This window comes from Azolla caroliniana, unplaced genomic scaffold (genome assembly GCF_043228905.1).
Source record: "Azolla caroliniana isolate FFs.n. ecotype wild unplaced genomic scaffold, voAzoCaro1.0.p SCAF_3, whole genome shotgun sequence".
Classification (NCBI taxonomy): Eukaryota; Viridiplantae; Streptophyta; class Polypodiopsida; order Salviniales; family Salviniaceae; genus Azolla; species Azolla caroliniana.
This window is the reverse complement of record NW_028230438.1, coordinates 8,094,863-8,117,846: the sequence shown is the minus strand read 5'-3', so window position 1 is coordinate 8,117,846 and position 22,984 is coordinate 8,094,863. Positions and strand designations below refer to the sequence as shown.

General features: G+C 38.4%; 1 protein-coding gene, 1 long non-coding RNA gene and 2 other non-coding genes across 4 annotated transcripts; 3 read left to right on the top strand and 1 right to left on the bottom strand.

Moving 5' to 3' along the window:
• Positions 1-5,545: 5,545 nt before the first annotated feature.
• Positions 5,546-6,788, top strand: LOC147866140 (uncharacterized). The gene is made up of 2 exons (XR_015529558.1): positions 5,546-5,968; positions 6,453-6,788. It is a non-coding gene; the product is annotated as an uncharacterized LOC147866140 (long non-coding RNA).
• Positions 5,616-5,858, top strand: LOC147866141 (small nucleolar RNA U3). Its single transcript, XR_015529590.1, has one exon. It is a non-coding gene; the product is annotated as a small nucleolar RNA U3 (small nucleolar RNA).
• A 1,398-nt stretch (positions 6,789-8,186) lies between the features above and the next one.
• Positions 8,187-12,905, bottom strand: LOC147866139 (Thiamine pyrophosphate dependent pyruvate decarboxylase family protein). The gene is made up of 3 exons (XM_087316507.1): positions 12,577-12,905; positions 9,482-10,659; positions 8,187-8,725 (listed from the first exon to the last, which is right to left on the bottom strand). The coding sequence occupies exons 1-3, from the start codon at positions 12,791-12,793 to the stop codon at positions 8,411-8,413; spliced, it is 1,710 nt and encodes a 569-aa protein (XP_087172633.1). The 5' UTR covers positions 12,794-12,905; the 3' UTR covers positions 8,187-8,410.
• A 6,983-nt stretch (positions 12,906-19,888) lies between these two features.
• TRNAF-GAA (transfer RNA phenylalanine (anticodon GAA)) lies at positions 19,889-19,961 on the top strand. Its single transcript has one exon. It is a non-coding gene; the product is annotated as a tRNA-Phe (tRNA).
• Positions 19,962-22,984: the final 3,023 nt, after the last annotated feature.

Sequence of the window (22,984 nt, the reverse complement as noted above, 5' to 3'; positions counted from 1 at the left end):
CGGCTAACGATAGGAAGTCGTCTCGCAATTCCTCCCTAATGGCTACAATGTTCTCCTCGTCCAGTTTATAGAAATCATCGCCATTATTCCTCCAGTTCTCCACATTCACTTTCAACAATTGTAACTCCACTGCCTGCTGAGCCCATTTAGACCACCATTGAACCGAACTCTCTTCCACCAGTCTCTTCGTCCGGTTTCTCCATGTCAGCACCAGCTCATGGATTCACCCCAGCCGCATCTTCGACTTATTCTCCGTGGCCTATTTTTCGTCTTTCAATTGTTTGATAAGGCTCGCGGTTGCCGCTTCTTGGCTTCTGTAGTGCACGAGCTATGTCTGATAGGTCGTCTAAACTTTGTTCAGAGCCATTCTAGTGTGTTTTGTTGCCTCAGAGTGCTGCCGAGTCAGCTCCATCCGTTCTGGTTCTTCTTCGGGCATTGACTCCCGGACAACTTGCTATTTGTCAGTAGTGTCAAGCCGACCAATTTCGCATTCTGCATGTTGAATCTCTGGAGCACCTTTGTCACATATTTCTCCTGTGACAACCACAACAATCTTTTTGTCATGTCTCGGACAATGTGCATTCCCAGTATCTGCTTTGCCAGACCCATATCCTTCATCACAAACGACTTGCGAACCACACATACGAATTGACTGAATTGCCGAAGGGAAAGAAGGCACTTCGGAACAAGTGGGTTATACAAGTTGAAATCGGGAGATGGCAGAAATCCACCCAAATACAAAGCTTGAATTGTTGTAAAAGGCTTTCAATAGAAGAATGGTGTGGATTTCGACGAAATATTTACCCCGGTAGTAAAGATGACGTTGATAAAGACGGTGTTGAACATAGCAGCGCATGGACTTGGAAGTAGAGCAGTTAGACATCAAGACTGCATTTCTACATGGAGATCTAGAGGAAGAGTCTACATGCAACAGCCAGAGAGATTCGTGGAGAAAGGAAAGGAGAACTTGGTATGCCGACTGAGGAAGAGCTTGTACGGACTGAATCAAGCTCCCCGACAATGGTACCAAAAGTTTGAATCCTTCATGGTGGATCACGGCTTCAACAAGACATAAGCCGACCATTGTGTCTTCTCATCCTCTCGTTGTATGTTGATGACATGCTAATTGTCGGACAGGACACAAAGAAAATCGGAAGTTTGAAGAAGGCCTTGAGCAAGTCGTTTGTGATGAAGGATATGGGTCCGGCAAAGCAGATACTGGGAATGCACATTGTCCGAGACATGACAAAAAGATTGTTGTGGCTGTCACAGGAGAAATATGTGACAAAGGTGCTCCAGAGATTCAACATGCAGAATGCGAAATTGGTCGGCTCAACACTGCCGACAAATAGCAAGTTGTCCGGGAGTCAATGCCCGAAGAAGAAAGCGAAGAATGCATAGATGAACATGACCCCGTACGCCTCAACAGTCGGAAGCTTGATGTATGCAAGGGTTTCCACCTGGCCGGACATTGCATATGCTGGCGGGAGTGGTCAATCGATTTATAAGTAATCCCGGGAAAGAGCATTGGGTTGCAGTGAAATGGATACTTCGGTACCTGAAAGGCACCTCGAGCGTGTGCCACTGATTTGACTCACGTAACCCCATATTGGAAGGTTATACTGATTCGGACATGTCGGTTGTTGCATATACTAGCCGATCCACGTCCAGATACGTAATGACTTATGCAGGGGGAGTCGTCTCGTGGCAATTGAGGCTGCGGAAGGCCGCGGCATTGTCAACCACGAAAGTCGAGTATCTGGCCGCAACGGAAGCCGTCAAGGAAATCATATGGATGAAGGAGTTTATCGGAGAGCTGGGAATTCGGCAAGAAGAATTCTGACTCTACTACGACAACCAAAGTGCCATCCACCTTGCAAAGAATGCCACCTACCACTCGAGGACCAAGAATATCCAAAGGAGATACGATTGTCTTTGGGATCAGGTAGAAGAGGAGTTTGCTCTAGTGAAAGTGCACACAACGGAGAATAGGTCAGACATGTTAAAGAAGGTGTTGTCGGCCGAAAAGCCGAATGCAGGCCAATAAAGGGTCGAACTAATGAAGTACCCCATGCCGTAGTGAAGGGGGAGTTTGTTAGGTAATAGGTCCCTCCGGATGGGAAGAGGAGCACGAGTTGAAGAAAGAACCAAATCGGTTAAAAGCAACTCGGTCGAGGCCGAAAAATCAAACCGATTGTTTGATTCAGTCATGGCAGAATAATCGAATCCGAATTGATTCGGCTAATACTTAGGGCTATATCTGTAAATAGAGTAAATATGCCATTGTGGGCTATATTTGTAAATAGCCCTGAATGTTGTATTGGTATAAATACACCTAAGGCAATCATTAAGTAGTTGATCATTATTGTTGTGGTAGAAAAGTTATAGTTGGTAGTTGTCTCTGTAACTAGAGTGGTGAGAGAGTGAGAAAGAAAGATATATTAACGTCGTCTAAGGCCAAATTTGGTCCATGAGACAAATGGTTTACAACAAAAAATGGGATATTTACCCATTCATCGAAAGTAAAAAATAAAAATAAAAATAAAGTTTTAAGCTAAATAGTTCTAGTAAAATAACAAACATGTTCTATATAAAAAACATCTTCTACAATGAAAATGATGTTATACTAGGCCTAATTTCATTTCCATCCAAGTCTCTCGAAGAGAAGCGGGAGGTCAAAGGGTTTCAATGTGGATGTGGCTCGTGGTCCCAATGTAAAAGGTACCCCAACCATAGCTTCTAGTCAACATAGCTCACGTTCCCTTATCTTCTTAATCTTTTCTACTCTGTGTCGACTTGTTTTGAAGCCCAACATCTGAATGCGTTTGGTTGTTCTTTGCATTTCGGCTTCCTCAAGAGAGAGGCCGAGCGGCGTAAGTGTATCCACATTCATCGTCTCCCCTTGTTCTTGAAAAATTACACTAGTTACAAGTTGATGAATAGTAAAAGGGTTATGGTTAACACTTTGTAATTTATTCTCCCTATGTTGTTTTAGCTCTAAGATATACCTACCTAGTCTCTTTATATCCGGGGTATCTAATAGTTTGGAGAAGGTGGGAAAGGGTCCTAATATGTCTGGGTATTCCGCCCATATCTCGACATAAGTTGGGCACTTGCATGTGAAGTGATACTCATCCTCTATCTCTATGTGGCACAACCTACATAGCCTTTCCTCTCTAGGGACTCTATTAGCCCGACCAGTCTCAATCTCAAGTTGGTGAGATGATATCCTAAGTTGTCCAATGACCACCCTTAGTGCATTTGATAAGAATGTATCTAGATATCTTGGTCGTGTAATAAAACCTAACTGAGAGAAGTGCAAGAAGTGTTCCTTATAATACAACATTTTAGATGGGAGTGGCTCTCATGGGGTGATCCATTTATATCGAGTGTAAATTTTCCATATTTATTGGCGTATCACTTTATTACAGTCTTCATGAGATATTAGAGTTTGATCAGTCCCATGGTTGTACTTAAGGGGAGGTAGGTTATTAATGTCTATGTCGTTTGCAAGTAACCAACTCACCACAGTATTATACCAAGAGCTAGTGTCTCCAGACGCATGTAGGGATCGGGATGCCTCAAAGGCTCAACGGGATATCCTATCTTGTGGTTGGCTATGTATCCGATGAATAAAAACTACCACTTGAAAAAGTGCTTCTACTAACATCCAAGGCAGGCTGAACTCTGCTCTAATAATGTCATGTGGTACTGTCGATTTGCTTTGGAGTTGACGTGATAACATCGTCACCAGAGGTATTTCTGTAACAATCTGTGGCGAAGAAGAGCTCAAGGTCATTGCCTTGAAGCTTCTTGTTGTACTCCTCCCATCAAAGTGATTATGTTCGGAGTTTGTTGACTCCACGTGGTTTTTCCCTTTTTCGGGTTTTCCACGTTAAATAGTGCGTCTCTGTACTTGTGTCTTTTGTCTTGTTTGTTTTATGTCATCTCGATCTTTGCACCCACATACACATATGTGCTAACTGGTTGTGGCTAGATCAATTCTCAACAGAAACATCATAATTAATTTCGACAGTTTGTTATCTTGAGTTATCATGATGAAATTCTCAACATTTTTGAGCAAAACATGTAATATTAACATGTGCTACATTATTTGCATTAAAGAAAGGTATATTTAGCTCTAAATTTTAGTTTCTTTGGTAGTTCGCCTTTGTTTCTAGAACTTACAAAAACGATCACAGTTTCTACAAAAAGGCCATGAAAAACTGGATAGTGCAAGCCTTCGTCGTTAAAACTACAATGTCCAATCGCCTATAAAATGGAGCTCTGTCAGTGCCAGATTTATTTCATTGGTTGCTCGTACTTGTGGATTCCAAAATAATGGATGTTGAGTCCATTCGGTTAGTGTCTCCGGGTTGTGCCTAACCAAATGTTGTCCCATGTGACACCATGCCCACAAGATGGAGTTCACTACTCTATCCTCCGAATGACGGGCCATCTTGGGTAGGATTCCATTTGCATAATACCAGTTCAAGGAATCATACCAAGGTCTATTGTACTTGGGAATCCTTGCTTGCAACCTACGGGCATCTATGTATAAATGAAGTGTGTATATGTGCTTGTGCATGTAGGCCTACGTCATTAAGTATATATGTGTGCATATATATATATATATATGACAATGTGCATGCATATATGTATGAATGGGTGTGTATGTATGTTTAGGTGATTACATTCTTGTGAAATTACATGTGCATGTTAAACATGAGCAGGACCATCATGTACTTTAACGAGAGAGGATGGGATTGGTTGAGTTGTTGATGCCGACACTCGGTTTCTTTTGGGAAATTAAGTTAACCTTTCTCTTACTATACTTGTATAGACGGGATTTTTCATGTATGTGAGTGATGAGAGTATATGTTCTTATATATCAATTTCTTATATTTATTTATATGTATGTATGTAAATATGTGAGAATGTGTGTGTGTAAGTGGATGTATGTATCCATGTGTATATGTATGTATGTATAATATATGCGTATACTAGGTATAGTGCATGTATTTGATTGGTATGGAGGGTTAGTTTGGGAAGACAAGTCCCGAAGTGTTTTCGGTAGTAGACAACAGGTGATGTTGGCAGTGATTGCAAAGGCGACGACTATAGTATATGTTGCAACAACCACGAAGAAGGCCCTCAATCGTTTCTCCTTGAATGAGGGAATTCCCCGATCCAAGACTTTCCTCAAACGAGGGTTTTCCTCTAATGTCATGTGGTGTTCAAAGAAATTGTCCTCGAACACATGAATTCCTCAATCAAGGGTTTTCCTTGGATACATGTGGTGTTTGAGCTCTTTTTTTTTATCTCTGTTGGCATAAAAGGCCAACTCCTTCCACTTTGTATCCTTAGTTTAGACACATTGACTCTAGTTAGGGCTTGAGTATATAAGCTCAAGCCTAACATTGTAAAAAGTGTCTTGGAGTGAAAAGCGTTATAGAGAAGAGAATAAGTCTTAGAGAGAGAACAGAACGTCCATTGAAGCTTACGTTGTGTCTATCTTCTACATTGAAGATTTTACTATGGCTTTAATGTCCCACATAGAAAGGCATTCATAAAACTGAAGCTTTTATATAAGCCATGAGTAGAGCTATTCTATCACGACTATACTTGAACAGGATCTGTTCTATAGTTCGTACCTCTTGTGTGAGCAATTCTCTGCTCAGACAAATGCCTGCACTACTCGGAAGATGAAGTATGTGCTCCATCTGCCAGAGCGCGAATACACTCAAATCTCTCCTTCCTCCTCCCAATCAGAGGAAGAAGAAGAGGCTGTTGATGACCGTCCTGCAGCGTGAATAATTCCCACCTGCAGTGAAGGCAGATGAGCGATCTGACGAGTAATTCCCCCTTTTTTTTGTTTGTTTAGTAATGATTCCTTTTTCTTTTGCAAAATTGCACCGATCGAAATGGAGAAGGTAAAGGCTGGATGAGCGACCCCACGATCTGACGAGTAATTCCCCATTTCTTTCTTAAAAATCTGGCTTTTGATAGAGAACTTGTAATCTGGCTTCCTCTTGTGATGTATATACTGTAATGGCATGTATGGATGTATCTGACGAGTAATTCCCCTTTTCTTTCTTAAAAATCTGGCTTTTTGATAGAGAGCTTGTAATCGTGGCTTCCTCTTCTGATGTATATGTATATTGTAATGGCATATATGGATGAGTTATCAGGAAACAGATTTCCTTGTAATGGCTTTTGCTAGAGAGCTTGTAATCGTGGCTTCCTCTTCTGATATATATGTATATTGTAATGGCATGTATGGATGGGTTATCAGGAAACAGATTTCCTTGTAATGGCTTTTGCTAGAGAGCTTGTAATCGTGGCTTCCTCTTCTGATGTATATGTATATTGTAATGGCATGTATGGATGGGTTACCAGGAGACAAAGGGAACTCTAACTCTCTTGGTTTTTTCTGTTTTTCCCCCCCACAGGGAGGCAATGGAACAAAAACTTTCCCTAGCTCCAACAATTGGACATGACACATAGCAGGCAAGAGAACCATCGTCATTGACTATGTATCATCTACTATGCATATCTTGATGCCTTACAATTTGTTTGATACCCAAATTTGGAGTTGGGAAAAGATCTCCAAATTGGAATCGCGCCCCAATACATAATTTCTTTCCTCATCAAAATGCATGTAGATCACTCACTTGATTTTGTAGACCTCTTCAGGAGGTTATATACTGTGTAATTTTGGTTTTCCTACTTGGTTTCTTTTGTATTTTGGCATTTCTTCTTTGAAGACATGTTCCATCTCATGTCAATTTTCGTAGTGCTATATCTTTTCTTCCTTTTGCACTTGTTTGCACATGTAGTGTTGATATCTTGTGTGAGCATTGAGCACCACTCGGGGTGGGCCCTCTAGAGATATGCATTTGTTATCAGGTAAACTCTCATTTTTCTTCACCAGTCCTCATCCTATTTGCCTCACTCGAGCTAGCTCCTCAAGACTTTTGAGTTTGTTTTGTAATGCCAGTACATGTTTTTGTTTTGTTTCCCTTTCTTGCATCCATTTGTTAGGAAAGAGTCCACAATAGAGGAGATCTGTCTCTCCCAGATTGTTATATATGTCTTCGGGAGGATGATTGAGGGTAAGTCCTTCGGTGTTCTTTTGGATAGACAAAGGAGAAAAAGCATCACAAAAGAAATTAGGAGTACAAGCGTCAATAAGCTTACTTTGGTCATCATTACCCAAGAAGTTGCCTTGAGGTTAGCAACTAATAATGACAAAGGTAAAGATGGTCATAGAGATAGAGACATAAGGGGAGGCAATGGTTTCAGTTCTCAACCCTCCACCGAACCTTAGTCATTGGGCCACATTAAGGATAACAAATGTTGAAGGAATTTTCAAGTTGCTTTCAGCGTAAACTATTTTAAAGCTTACTAACCCCTTTCGCCGAGTCAACATGTCTTACCAATCCCATTTGCCATTTCAACAATATTCTCATATATAGGATTGCAGCTTCTAAATAGAAACAATGTATGGTTGACTTTTTGCTTGTATATGATTTGCCATTGCTACCTTTCTCTTCAATTTTTGTATTGGAGATATATGTCATTAACATCGTGGAGCCAACTATGTAACAAATGATTGTGCATGAAATCAAGCTAAGCTTGCAAAGAGCTTTTATCAATCCCAATGTCAAATGCATTGTTCAAGATTCGAACCGACTACATTAATGTTTGCAAAGCACAAGATGTACCATTTTCATATCATGTACTATTTAAACAGTTAACATCAGGAATTCCAACTCAATTATCTATTCATATTTGAGTTCTACATTTTAAATTTTAGAATCTATAAGCAATAATTTCAGGAACTCTTATAAAATATTTAAGGCAACATGTTTTAGCACGTAATGTCTTGTTCATTGTTTATACAATATCCTCAGAAGGGGTATGTCGATTAAATGCCAAGTCCAAAGCATATCCTCCCAAAACATGGTATGGGAGACATTAATCACAAACAAGCATGGTTGCAATATGGCAGATGATTAATCAACAGTTCTTTATGTAAAACTTGGAACATTTGAGTTACAAACATTAAGGTCACATTCAATCAAAGCCTGGAGATTATATTCACATGGGCTTGCAAGCATGCACAGATAGTGCAATTAACAACTTACACCATAAATGAGATAAGAATCTCTGGGCCAAAGCATACAACATAAACATTAACAATGACTTGTTAAAGAAGTCATTACATTGAGTATTGGGGGGTGGCGGGGCTTACCCTCTCAAGGTAACATGATAAACCCTTCCTTATTCACCAATACTTTGAAAAAAGTCATAAATACCAAACATTAGAAGACAAAATCATCATTAAATATACAATACAGGAATTAAGTGTGTGGGGAATGCACGTATGGAAAACAAGCAAGATACATCAGTTCCGATGATGCATTCTACCACTTTCGGTACCAGCAAAGGGATCAAGGATGACATTTATGACCGCAGGTTTTCTAGCTGTGAAGCTCGCTTTTAAGGCATGTTCCAACTCTGAAGGTGTCGATGCTAGATAGCCCTTACCCCCGAATGCTTCAATTAATAGATCATATCGAGCATCAGGAACAAATGATGTGGGTGCTGGATCATTACTATGTGGGCCTTCTTTTTCCTCAGCGCTCCTTCGATCACCACCATACACACCTCCATTGTTAAAGACTATCACCACAATAGGGAATCCATATCTTACAACAGTCTGAGCAACACCCAAAAAGAAACAAGATTTGTTTTAGGAAAATGATCAAAGCCTTGATAGACAGCAATTAGAAGCAACTAAAAACAAATTGACCAAAATAACTTGTCTCTCATCTGTACAACAAAAAGCACTAGAGGAAAATTTGTCAAGTCTCTCATGCTAGCACTTCAAAAGCAAAAATGGCTAAATCTCTTATGGTTGCCAGGAAAAGCAGGGAACAAAACAAAATCAAGTAAAAAGATCAAATCTCTCGCAGTCCATAAAAGCCACTTGATATCAATACCTAAAAAGCACTTAGTCTGAGAAATACCACCAAAAACAATTTCGAGAGAAACCAACGAGCCTCTCATGGTGCAACAACAAGCACTTAGAAACCCCAAGGGACAAAAATTCTGAACAAAATAATTGAGGCTCTCATTGTGCAATGAAAAGCACGTAACAGAGCCAAAGAAAATGAGTCTTTATCTGAGCAAAATAAGCAAGTTTCCTTATGGTGCAACCAAAACCACCAAAGAGCGTAAAAAACAAATTGGGCAAGGCGATCGAGTCTCCCACGGTGCAATCAAAAGCAGGTCGATATCCATACCCAAAGCATTTGATTGGAGAAATACTTGAAAAAAGAAAATTTGGGGTAAAATAACCAAACTATCTCTCACAATAGTGCAATGGAAATCACTTAGAAGTACCAAAGAAACTAAACTGCACAAAATGACCAAGTCTCTCACAATGTGGTAAAAAGCAGTTTGGAATCAATACCTCGACTTCAAGACCACTGAAACCAAAGCCCGAATCTCCTTCAACTGCGACAACCAATCTCTCAGGAAAAAGTGAGGCGGCTGCAATTGCATACCCTAATCCAACACCCATCGTACCCCATGTTCCCGCATCCAACCTTGTCCTCGGTTCGATTTGTGGCAACACAGATCGGCCAACATCCATCGTGTTTGCACCTTCAGACACAAGGATCGGGGCTGGAGTACCAACTTCAGCCAAAGCATCTCGGATTAATCTCATCGGAGTGAGGAAATTGAATGGCACTACATCTTTATTCAGCAATTCTCCCATCCTCTCTACGTTCTTTGCACTCTTTTCCCTAATAGCCTCCAACCATGGATGCTTATCCCCAAGGGCAAAAGGATCATCCTTAACTTCAGTGACTATCTGTTGTAAAACAACTCGTGCGTCACCTATTAGGCCAATAGCTGGCTTCCGAAGCTCGATTTCTTCTTTGCATACGTCAACCAGTATGAATTGTACGCCTTCTGACCATTTCGGCGCTTCACCAAAGTGAAGAACCCAATTGAGTCGAGCACCAACTACAAGGGCAACGTCACAATGTCCTATAGCTAATGACCTTGATGCAGCAGCACATAGAGGATGAGCATCTGAAATCAACCCTTTCCCCATTGGAGTGGGCAAGAAAGGTATTCGGGTAATATCAATAAGATCCAACAGAGGCCCCTCTGCATGGGCGTATGCAGCTCCTTTGCCAAAAACAATTAGAGGTTTCTTGGAACCTCTAAGCAATCTGACGGCGTTTTCAACATCAGTTGTTGGGGCAGAAAATTCTTCGAGCTTATTGAAAGGTTGCGTCCATATGGGGATACAAGGCTCGATACCTTCTAGCAGCTTTTCTGCTTCTTCTTCTGGTATAGTTTCATGAAGAACATCGGAAGGTATATCAATGTATGCTCCCCCAGGTCTTCTATTGATAGTAGCTGAAACCGCATCTGAAACAATCTGAGGCAGATCGGTAATTGTTGTTGCTTTAGCTGAGAATTTCACAAATGGCTTCACAGCTTCAATTTGGTCGAGTTCTTGGAAATCCCCTCTGCCAATGTCGGCTTGGGTGGAAGATCCTGAGATCATGATCACAGGCCATGTGTTGATCATAGCATTGCTGAGTCCAGCCAATCCATGGACACAGCCAGGTCCTGATAATATGTGCAAAAACATCAAGATTAGATTTCACTAAAATATCAAGCTTTGGTTTAGAGCTAAAGACGCCAAGATCTGCTTTAAGCAAACATCAAGGTTTGTTAAGAGTATGGGGAGAAATGGAAGGCTTTGAATTTCAACTTGCATCGGCTTTGAGCACACATATGCATAGAGAGACGGTTATGCACATTATTCCTTTACAGAATCAAATTAATTTCCAGAGATGTGCTCATCAATTTCTGGACAGTCACTTGGTTGGCCATGGACTGAAATCTGTACAGCTATTTTCAGGACATTTACTTAGGGTTAACTATTATGCATAAGATAATGGACATGCAGCCTTACTATGGACTTTCTTCTTATTTGGCATCCAGAACTCCCTTATCTCTGGAACCAAGCATACAGCTCTCTCCTGAAGGCCCACTGCCACTTCCCATGGTACAAGCATGTTTAAATACTGGTTACTCCTAGAATCCTTGAAGAAATATGTAAATATTTTTGTCCAGAAACAGGGATCTATTTGACCTTAACTTGACTCCACATCATCAATCAAATGTATGATGGCAATAAACTGTCTTTCGAACATAGAAACATTGCAACCTTCTATCAGATTTTGATAGACGGAATTACATCCATTATACTGAATTACAAGATGCCTCACTCCCTGTGTTAAATAAGGAAGGCGTGGATTTCAATTTACTGTCTTCAAATGTCGAGAAAGACGTTGGATCTCCACTGAATAAGAAGAGAATTGATGGCTTCAGTATTGAAATAATCTTATGCATGCATCAGATATCCACATAATGAAAGCCTTTGATGCCTTTCAATATTATGACGATGTAGACTTTACATCAGATGAGGACACAAGTTAGCTACATATCCATCAATCAATATCTCATGTGGGCTCAAATACAACCCATTTCACCAAATATTTCTGTACATGACCTTTTCTTCTACGAACAACCTTCACCATCTGGTATAAATCCATAAAGCAAATTTCTTTCATCTAGCCAGATCCAAGACATCACAATATGGCTCACAATATGGCGTGTTGAAGAATATTTGGAAGAGCATGTAGAAGAGAAGAAAGTTACATGAGACGATGTGTCAATGTTTTACTCAGCCACATCAGAAACCTCCCCAAGAAATGAAGAACAACCCAGCAAAGATCTAAGTTTGAGTACCATAGCAACCACATCAATACTCGATACTGGAAAATTTACCCTAGTTGACTTATCAACACCTAAACTCACCTCTGAACACCCATGCCCAAGACAGCAAGATGGACCATCACACTGATGTGTATACACTGATATATTGCAAAAAGATAATAGGGGATTGGCTGAATTTTTGGGCAAAAAAAGAGGATATGTGATCTATGCTGCCCCAAAGTATCAGAAAGAGAAGAACATGTCACTTTGAAATACCTCATACATGAGAACATTATGCATGATTGGAATTCCTACAAGGTTGAGATAGCTTGCAATAATAATTCATTGCCCACAACATTCGGCATGTCCTTTGCTCGTCTACTTGGCTGGGAAGAGTGATTTGTAACGAGTGTTGATTCCATGTTTCATGTCAGTCCCCCATGTATGTTATGTCAATATGTCGTCATTGTCATCATTTTTAGACAGCACTAAACATTACACATTACCATACAGAAGGAGTTTCTAAGGGAACCACATTTGCTCTTGGTTTAGAACAGTACATCACTCATGACCCTATATGAGGAACAGGAAACAAATTCCTCTGATCCCTTAAAAGAGAAAATTCAGAAACGAACTCAATTTAAATTTTCCTTGATCTCAATCAGGTATAATTGAAATCATTCTTTGTATCTCTCAATCCCAGATCCAGACATAGGCATAAACATAGACATAAGAGGGGGAGAGAACTTGCATAAATCTTGCCTGATACAGTCAAGAAGACACCAGGCTTTCCGGAGAGGTATCCGGCAGCACCAGCAGCATATCCTGCAGGTTGCTCGTTATGGAAGGCGATGAATCGGATCCCAGCTTTCATGGCATGAGTGGCGACAGCAGTGACAGGGATGCCCACCACTCCATACATGATTTCGATCCCAGCCTTTGCCAGAGCTCGGGCCACCAGAGCATTCCCATCCACCATAGCTTCTTCTCCCTTGTCTCTTTCTTCCTGGTTTGCTTTCTTTGAATTCAAACCCCTCTTCTGCTTCTTCTTCTTCTTCTTCTTCTTCTTCTTCCTGTCAAGACTCCATACTCAAGTATTTTGTATTTTGATGGGAAAGACAACCCCCCCAAGTCTTCCGGAGACTAGTAGCAATGGGTATGGGTTTGGCTCAAACCGAACCGAACCATTAAGCAATGGTTTATCGGTTTATTGGTTCCAAAAAAAAATTTAATGGTTTGGTTTCATTTGGATTTTTAATAAACGGTTCGGTGTGGTTCTAAAACTCGGGTGTATCACTTTAAAGACCACTTTTGAAGAAAAGGGGAAGGGACAGTTAACCTGAGAGAGAGAGAGAGAGAAAGGGATTCTAGTACCATGTTCGGAAGTCAAATATGACCTGTGAGACCAAAAATATTACATTTCACGTGATACATTTGAAAGTGAGCAGTGATTCGTGATGTCTAAGAACTTTACCAATGAAAGGTTTCCATTGAGAGTGCACAGATTGTGGGTTGTGAGAGGAATCCATGCAAGGATTGGACTTGGTCAAGGATGTGTGAAAAGCATGGTCGAATATGATCAAAGGCAGAGCATTGCATCTAAGTGTGATACTCAGACTCTTCAATTTGTTTAAGGCAAAGTGTGCATAGTCGACCACTCTCGTCACTTGTGCTCCAACACCCCGTTTCACATTGCAATGCATGTGAGCTAAGTCACATGGAAGCAATGGTTTGAATGGCAGACAACGGGATGGGCTCTAACATGTATGGTTTCCCCATTCCACAAAAAAATATGGTTTTGTAGTTAGGTGCAACATGTGTAGTGTAATGTGTGCAATGTGAGCCTCCATGTTTGTCCCATGTCATGATACATTGATGTTGCAAAAGGGCCTTATTTTACAAAGGAATCTAGTGACGCATCATGAAGCAAGTGTGTTGCATCCTATCAACCAAACCATTTTTCCATATATTGCATTGCACCCGACCGGAACACAAAATATTGCTTTTATGTGTCATTGGGATCTTTTTTCTTACTTCCCATGCAAATCTAGAAAGTTGATGTAAGGGACTTTTTTGAACCTTAAGCATGTATTCAACGACCCTTTCCATGGCCATGATATCAATGGGAAGTGATCTTGTGACAAGGAGGAAGAGGGTATATGGTATTTGTTTATTAACTTGTAGAAACTTTCTAGCAAAATGTTTTTGGACATTTTCAAACTCTTTCTAATTAGATTTAGGGATGCTACCTCCCCATACTTCCACCCCATAGAGAGAGACATCATTGTGGAAAATAGTTGAATCTACCTATGTGATGCTTTGTGTATGAAGATTATACCCATACTAAACAATTTGTTTGCTACAAAGCATACGAGGAGAAAATAGAAAGCTTAAGGATCAATAATAACATGAATATTGGCATGAGGAGGAGGCAAGGTTTGTTAGTTAGTAGAGACACGTGATCTATGAAATTACGGTAACTACATTATTTTGTATTTTTGAATTCCTGAGGATATCCATGGAATGTGGGAATTGACATGTATGAAATAAGTTGTAACCAATGAAACTTGGGAGTGATGCCCAAATGAATCAAGGTTCGGATAAATATATTGTACACTGGTTGATATAGACACCACGAAAACGAGGGGTTGAATGTTTGATCAAGAGGGAACCATATGATTATGTTTCAACTTTCTATTATCGATGACGACAAGCATAAACATTACATGTAGCTTAAAAAATATGTCACAAAATGACATTCCTACTTTAGTGGCTCATGTGTGAACAACAACTTTACAAAATGACAACGACAATCTTTCATGCAACTATATTCAAGATACAAATGAGTGAGGATACATTTATATGTAAAGTTTGGAGCTACCATACATGCTAGATCTCATCCCCTCTTTTACCATTCGCACCATTGCTTCCATAAGACATAGTTCGCATTCTCATCAAAGTGAGATAGAGTGTTTGGGCCATGTTGAGACATACTGAATTTGCATGGTTTGCTATGAACAAGTTCCAGAGTTTGAATGTCACACTCTTTTGTAATGTTCCACCATTGATCAATTTGATTTTGCTTCCCCCAAATTTTTAACCGTGACATATTTGACATGCATTCCTCTTTCGGTCAATGTGTACACTCTAACAACTTTAATTAGTTAAAAAGATCTTGAGCATTGTGAGTAACCCAACAAATACTGCCTAAATACATATTCACTTTAGTTCCAAAAAAAATAATTGACCTCTTAGGACAACATTACAATCAATCTATTTGAAGAGATGAAAGCATCAGAGAAAGAGGACAGTTTAGGAAATAGAATTTTGGGAATCTTGAAAGTAGTGGGATAGTTTGGAAAGCATGGGAAGACAAAGGGCTAAATCCACATTTTAAATGGTTGGAACTCTTGTTAGTAAAAGGTGTCAAGGATTTGTTTTGATTGACCTAAGATTTGTCATACTTTGTAATGTGGGGTTCCTTTCCAAGTGTTGCCTCCCCTAAGAAGAATCCTCTTGATTTGATAGTTATAGTTCAGACTTCAAAAATGTAATCATTAAACCCATATTTATGGAGAAGGAAATTCAATAATATTATTTCTATGGTTAAAAAAACAATCTTGCTTATTTATTGTTAACATGATATTGTTTTCCGTCTATCCTCATAATACAGAACTATTGTATGTTTCTCTTATTGTTTTTTATTGTCTACAAGCAAATAAGGACATGTCCAAGTTCAATGTAATGAAATCCTATGGTTTTGTTGCTTGGTTGGTTGGATGATTAGGCATAAATAATTATTCTTGTCATAAAGGGCCAAATGCGCCCAAGTGCTTCAAATGAGATATAATTTGCCATACCCAATGGTGTGATGGCCCTCTCCAAATGCCAAGAGTTTGATATTATTCGTGTGCGCATATTGACACGTGCTTTAATATTAAAGAGGGCATTTTGGCATGTCAAATCAAGGTTGGTAAAGGTTCATGGGAATACACAAGAGACATAAAAGTAACACGCCATAAGAGTAGTGGCAATAGGTAACGAGTAGTAAAAAGTTCTTGCAACCGAGCCCCCTTACATTTTTGTCGATCATAATGAGCTACTTCTCAACTTTTGATCACTTTACTCTTATCTTTGCTATGCATGTGCATGTAATGATGCCCTTATTTGCACTAGTTGTCATCGTGACAACTTCTATTAAGTAAGACTAAGAAATGGCTTTGAGGAAGCAATGCACCTAAGATGACATGGTAGAAGTTTGTGCTATTGTGATGCCAATGGTTCCAACAATTATGTTAGATGTTTTTTTTAATATTTGGAGCTTATGTTGATGTTGCATGCAAAAAATGTGTGACTTGGACATGACATGGTTTACGAAATTGTCCACATTCAGTGTACAATGCAAAGCAGAATCTAAATAAGTTGACTTAACTTTACTTTTGTTTTTCATTACATACTATTATTAAAAGAGGAGAGTCTTCCCCAAAAGGGGTGTGTGAGGGGGATCTAACACTATATTGTTCCCTTCTAAAAGCTAAGTTTACAATTCAATAGCATTTGATATTTGGAAATCTATGACTTTTTACAATATTTCTCTCGCAAGTCGCAACTCTCCATCACCAACCATGATGTCCTTGTTCACTCCAAATATGAATATGCGTATGATAGTGGGCTGAGATGAAGGATGGATGATGAATGTCAAGATTCCTAGAATAATTGGTTTGCTTGCACTCATTACTTTTCCAACAAATTAGCTCACGATATTTCAGGGGCGCAACAAATGTTGTGATAAAAAGTCACACATGTTCTTTCCACCAAAATATATCTTGGGTATATTGCACACTATTCATTTGATGAGTAGGTGGTAGACGATATTCTTACTTAGAATTCAGGGAGGTGAAGTTTTTCCTATGATGAAAAGCTTTTAAAAGTTTGCTTTGGTCGAGTAAACAAACATTAAAGCTTTGTATGACATATCTACCAAGCGCATGTATTTGTTGGGTACAAAACTCGAGCAATTCTATCGCAACTACCAAATCGATGCATTGCACATCCAAATCCTTCCAATAAGGAATTCCTCCCAATGACCATGCATGATCATGTTTGATGCGCCCATAACCATCCACGACTCCTCCATGATCCATTGATTACATACCCACGACCATCTATACCTTTTCTATTTCCATGTTCAACCATGGATTCTACTAACCATGCAACATTTTGACAAATAGTCAAGTTTAGCCTTTTGGAAATAATAAAAAATGAGCAACCTTTTGATAAATACACAAGAATCAAGTGATATTTTAAATATCCTTCCATAAGTGTTCATGAATTTATGAATGTTTTCTTATTTGAGAGAAAATTTGTTGCATTTGGTGGACTAATGCGTGGGCCAAACTCAAATTGTTTATGTAATTGTGTTTTCATGATTTCCACAAACATCTTTTGGGATGTTATACTAGCCTTTCAAGTATTTATATGATGAATTCATTTTTTTCTCTCAATTGTATACAATAGCCATTCGGTTAAGTGTGTGCCTACTTAAGTGTGCCATTCTATTAAGTGTGATTCATTTGGAGGCCAAAATCTTGATAAAATAAATTACATGACAAAATTAAATCAAATCAAATTGAAACTATGTTCCAAACATTCAAAAACAACGATATATATCAAGGAAAATGAGATTTGTAAGTCTTTCTCTATTTCATACCAAAATCATTTGAAGTGATTTACCTATTATGTGAACAGAAACACAAGTTCGTTCAATTTACAATTGCAATGTTTGGAAACTACTGTCACATTTTGAAAATTATGTTACAATTATATATCGAGAAAACATTCTTTACAATATGTTGAGCCCTCACATTTGGAGATATAATCTAGGAGTGATTCAAGCAACAATGTGGGAGCGATTAGAGTGATTGGTCACCGTTGTGGAAGTGATTGGAGTGGTTGATCAATGATCAAGTCAACAATCTATAGTATGCCATTCAAGCAATTACGTATTTTCTTAATCATATATTTCTCTCTCATTTAGGGGATGAATAGGGGCATTTTGGAGAAATAAGGAAACCAAATGACATTTGTTAATCATGGAGTCCCCAATCATCGAATATCCCATCCCCGTCAATATTTTTTATTATGTAGATGTAATAAACAAACTCATTAAGAGAGATCCGACCATAATAGTAATAAGAAATAAAATGAAAAAAATAGGACTTTAGACCTTGTGTTTGGAGCTATAAGTTATTGCTTTTGGAGTTTGTTTGAGAGTTTTTGTTTTCTCAAAAAGAACAAAATAACTCTTGTGTTCAGCTATAAAATTTTGTTTGTTGTCAATGCAACAAAAACTCTTGGTGGCTTCAACATACTTTCTTTGTTTTTTAGGTATTATGAAATAGGACGAAGGCGAATAATTGTCGCCTTCAATGGGACATGTTGTTTACATTGAACTCATGCATGATGACAAAACATTCCCCATAACTTGTGCAATTTTTCCATTAAAACCATAAGTTGACAACAATATCTAATTGAACTCAAGTTTTTGTGCTTACGTTTATAAGGCTATATGGGAGAAGACCAAAAGACCATGCTTACTTGAGTAGATGTTTATTAGCAATGGTTTTAGTTCAAGTATACGAGTTAATTCAAATGGGCTAGAATTAAGTCTCGTAAATAATGTAACGTTAACCACGTTGCGGGGATGGCTCAATTGGGAGAGCGTTAGACTGAAGAACTAAAGGTCACGTGCTCAATCCACAATAGGCACTAAACACTTTGGACAAACATGTAATTTGACCACCATATTCAAGAGAAAGTGTATAAAGTCAAATGAATATGCACACCTTGTCTTAATATCGAGTTGTTCTTTGTAAATTGAGGTCCATACACTTGAGATTATGGGAATGCCTAATTTACATGATTGAAACGAAGATTGTCTTCAACTAAGGAACCATTCATCTAAACAAAAAAACAACTTGAGAAGACTTTTATTAGCAACGATTTTAGTTTGTATATGAGTTAATCCAAAGAGACTAGAATTGAGTCTCATAAAAAATTAATGCTATTTAACACTTTGTAGGGATAGCTTAGTTGGTAGAGCGTCAAATTGAAGATCTGTGTAGGGATAGCTTAGTTGGTAGAGCGTCAAACTGAAGATCTGTGTAGGGATAGCTTAGTTGGTAGAGCGTCAAATTGAAGATCTGTGTAGGGATAGCTTAGTTGGTAGAGCGTCAAACTGAAGATCTGTGTAGGGATAGCTTAGTTGGTAGAGCATCAAACTGAAGATCTGAAGGTCACGTGTTTGATCCATATTCACCACAATAGACACTAAACACATTGAACAAACATATTATTTGATCATAATATTCAACAGAAATTGTACAAATCAAATGAATATGTACACCTTGTGTTAATATGGAGTTGTTCTCGTATTTGAAAATTGAGGTACATACCCATCAAATTATGGTAATGCTTAATTTACATGATTGAAAGGAACATTGTCATCAACTAACGAACCATTCTGTTGAATGTCGAAGTTGATGTCGCGGAATGAGATTGAGGACGTGACAGTGAGTCTAGCAAACAACACAAGTAGCAAGCAAGATCGAGATGCGCAATGTAACATGATTCAAGAAGATGAAACAAACAATTGCACATATATGTATGGATATAAATATAATATATAATCAAGCTCATAGAGACTATCTTATATTTTCAACTGATCTATGTTTACAAGGTCACATGTTCAATCCACGTTCACCGCAATAGACACTGAACACTTTGAACAAACATATTATTTGACCACAATATTCAAGAGAAATTGTATTATATCAAATGGATATGTACACCTTGTCTTAATATCAAGTTGTTCTCGTATATGTAAATTGAGGTCCATACGCGTGAAATTATGGGAATTCCTAATTTAGATGATTGAAACGAAGATCGTCTTCAACTAAGGAACCATTCATCTAAACAAAAAAACAACTTGAGAAGACTTTTATTAGCAACGATTTTAGTTTGTATATGAGTTAATCCAAAGAGACTAGAATTAAGTCGTATAATTTAACACATTGCGGGGATAGCTCAGTTGGGAGAGCGTCAGACTGAAGATCTGAAGGTCACGTGTTCGATCCACGTTCACCGCAAGTAAAGACCATGAACAAACATATAATTAGACCACAATATTCAACAAAAATTGTACAAATCAAAAGAACATGTACACCTTTTCATAATATCAAGTTGTTTTCGTAAAGACCATGAACAAACATTAGACCACAATATTCAACAAAAATTGTACAAATCAAAAGAACATGTACACCTTTTCATAATATCAAGTTGTTTTCGTATCTGAAATTTGAGGTGCATTAGCATTTACATGATTGAAACGAATATTATCTTCAACGAACAAACCATTCAGCCATATGAAATAACAACTTGAGAACCATGCCTCTAGCTCATTTACCCTCAATTGGGGACATGCTTGTTGGAATTGTCTTGATGATGACGTAGAGAAATTTGATAGCACATGTACAACTATGTACAGAGGGGAGAATGGAACTATTCGATTGATCACTGGTAACAGTGCACCTAGAAGTAATGCCCAGAAGCAGAAGATTGAAGATCTATGGATGTTGCTAGCACCCATTATCATATGGAACATTTGGACCGCAAGATGTACCAGGGTATTTTAAGCAAACAAACGGCTTCCAACAGAATCTATTAAGCTAATATGGCACATGTTAATAACTACATTGAGGGCCCGATATGAGCGGATTGATGGAATAGATGATGCTTCAGATTTAAGGAGGCTGAATTTCAAAAAACGATGGCGTACTACACCGATGGCTACAAAAATTGGAGTGGATATACGATGGCAGTACGTAGTACCGAGATGGTTGTTCCCCCCTCCCATTAGATTAGATGATAGAGGGACGACAAACATGGAGAAAAAACATGTGGGCTATTTAGTGTAAGATAAATAAGTGATGTAGCCCATATGGAAGTAGGTAATGTCTAAAGTTGTGTATTGTATGTCATTTTAACTAATGGAGTATATTCTTATTTGGAAAAATAACAACTTGAGTAGATGTTTATTAGCAATGGTTTTAGTTCAAGTATACGAGTTAATTCAAATGGGCTAGAATTAAGTCTCGTAAGTAATGTAACGTTAACCATGTTGCGGGGATGGCTCAATTGGGAGAGCGTTAGACTGAAGAACTAAAGGTCACGTGCTCAATCCACAATAGGCACTAAACACTTTGGACAAACATGTAATTTGACCACCATATTCAAGAGAAAGTGTATAAAGTCAAATGAATATGCACACCTTGTCTTAATATCGAGTTGTTCTTTGTAAATTGAGGTCCATACACTTGAGATTATGGGAATGCCTAATTTACATGATTGAAACGAAGATTGTCTTCAACTAAGGAACCATTCATCTAAACAAAAAAACAACTTGAGAAGACTTTTATTAGCAACGATTTTAGTTTGTATATGAGTTAATCCAAAGAGACTAGAATTGAGTCTCATAAAAAATTAATGCTATTTAACACTTTGTAGGGATAGCTTAGTTGGTAGAGCGTCAAATTGAAGATCTGTGTAGGGATAGCTTAGTTGGTAGAGCGTCAAACTGAAGATCTGTGTAGGGATAGCTTAGTTGGTAGAGCGTCAAATTGAAGATCTGTGTAGGGATAGCTTAGTTGGTAGAGCGTCAAACTGAAGATCTGTGTAGGGATAGCTTAGTTGGTAGAGCATCAAACTGAAGATCTGAAGGTCACGTGTTTGATCCATATTCACCACAATAGACACTAAACACATTGAACAAACATATTATTTGATCATAATATTCAACATAAATTGTACAAATCAAATGAATATGTACACCTTGTGTTAATATGGAGTTGTTCTCGTATTTGAAAATTGAGGTACATACCCATCAAATTATGGTAATGCTTAATTTACATGATTGAAAGGAACATTGTCATCAACTAACAAACCATTCTGTTGAATGTCGAAGTTGATGTCGCGGAATGAGATTGAGGACGTGACAGTGAGTCTAGCAAACAACACAAGTAGCAAGCAAGATCGAGATGCGCAATGTAACATGATTCAAGAAGATGAAACAAACAATTGCACGTATATGTATGGATATAAATATAATATATAATATATAAATATAATGTATTAACGTCTTCTAAGGCCAAATTTGGCCCATGAGACAATTGGTTTACAACAATAGAGTATTTATCCAGTCATCATAACTAAAAATAAAATTAAGTAAAAAAAAAATAGAACTTAAACTAAAAGAGTTCTAGTAGTGTACAATATGTAGTATACTCGAAAGTGACTATACACTAAGCCTAAATTTATTTCCACCCAAGCCTCTCGAAAAGAAGTGGGGGGTCAAAGGGTCTTGATGTTGGTTCCAATGTAGAGAGTGCCCTAGCCATGGCTTCTAGGCGGTGTAGCTCACGTTCCCTTATTTTCAATATTGCTTCCACATAACGTTGAGTTGCTTTGAAACCCGGCACCTAAGGACGTCTGGTTCTTCTCTGGTTTTCTGCCTCATCAATGGAAAGGCCGAGTGGTGCAAGTGTGTCGGCATTCGTTGTCTCCTCAGGTTCCTGAAAAACTGCATTTGTTACATGTTCGTGATCATTAGCAACATTATTGTCAACATTTTGTAATTTATTCTCTCTGTGTTGTTTTAGCTCTAGAATGTATTTGCCTAATTTCTTTATATCTAGAGTATCTAATAGTTTGGGGAGGGTGGGAGACGGACCAAGTATGTCTTGGTATTTTGCCCTTATCTCGGCATAGGTTGGACACTTGCATGTAAAGTGGTACTCATCCTCTATCTCTATGTGACATAACCTACATATTCTTTCCTCCCTAGAGACTATCTTATATTTTCAACTGATCTATGTTTACAAGGTCACATGTTCAATCCACGTTCACCGCAATAGACACTAAACACTTTGAACAAACATATTATTTGACCACAATATTCAAGAGAAATTGTATTATATCAACTGAATATGTACACCTTGTCTTAATATCAAGTTGTTCGCGTATATGTAAATTGAGGTCCATACGCGTGAAATTATGGGAATTCCTAATTTAGATGATTGAAACGAAGATCGTCTTCAACTAAGGAACCATTTAT

Excerpts from the sequence above, each read along its gene's own strand:
- LOC147866139 (XM_087316507.1), bottom strand. The coding sequence starts at position 12,793 with ATGGTGGATGGGAATGCTCTGGTGGCCCGAGCTCTGGCAAAGGCTGGG. Across the intron at positions 10,660-12,576 it reads TGTCTTCTTGACTGTATCAG|GACCTGGCTGTGTCCATGGA; the intron begins GCAAGATTTATG and ends ACATATTATCAG. Across the intron at positions 8,726-9,481 it reads TCAGTGGTCTTGAAGTCGAG|ACTGTTGTAAGATATGGATT; the intron begins GTATTGATTCCA and ends GGTGTTGCTCAG.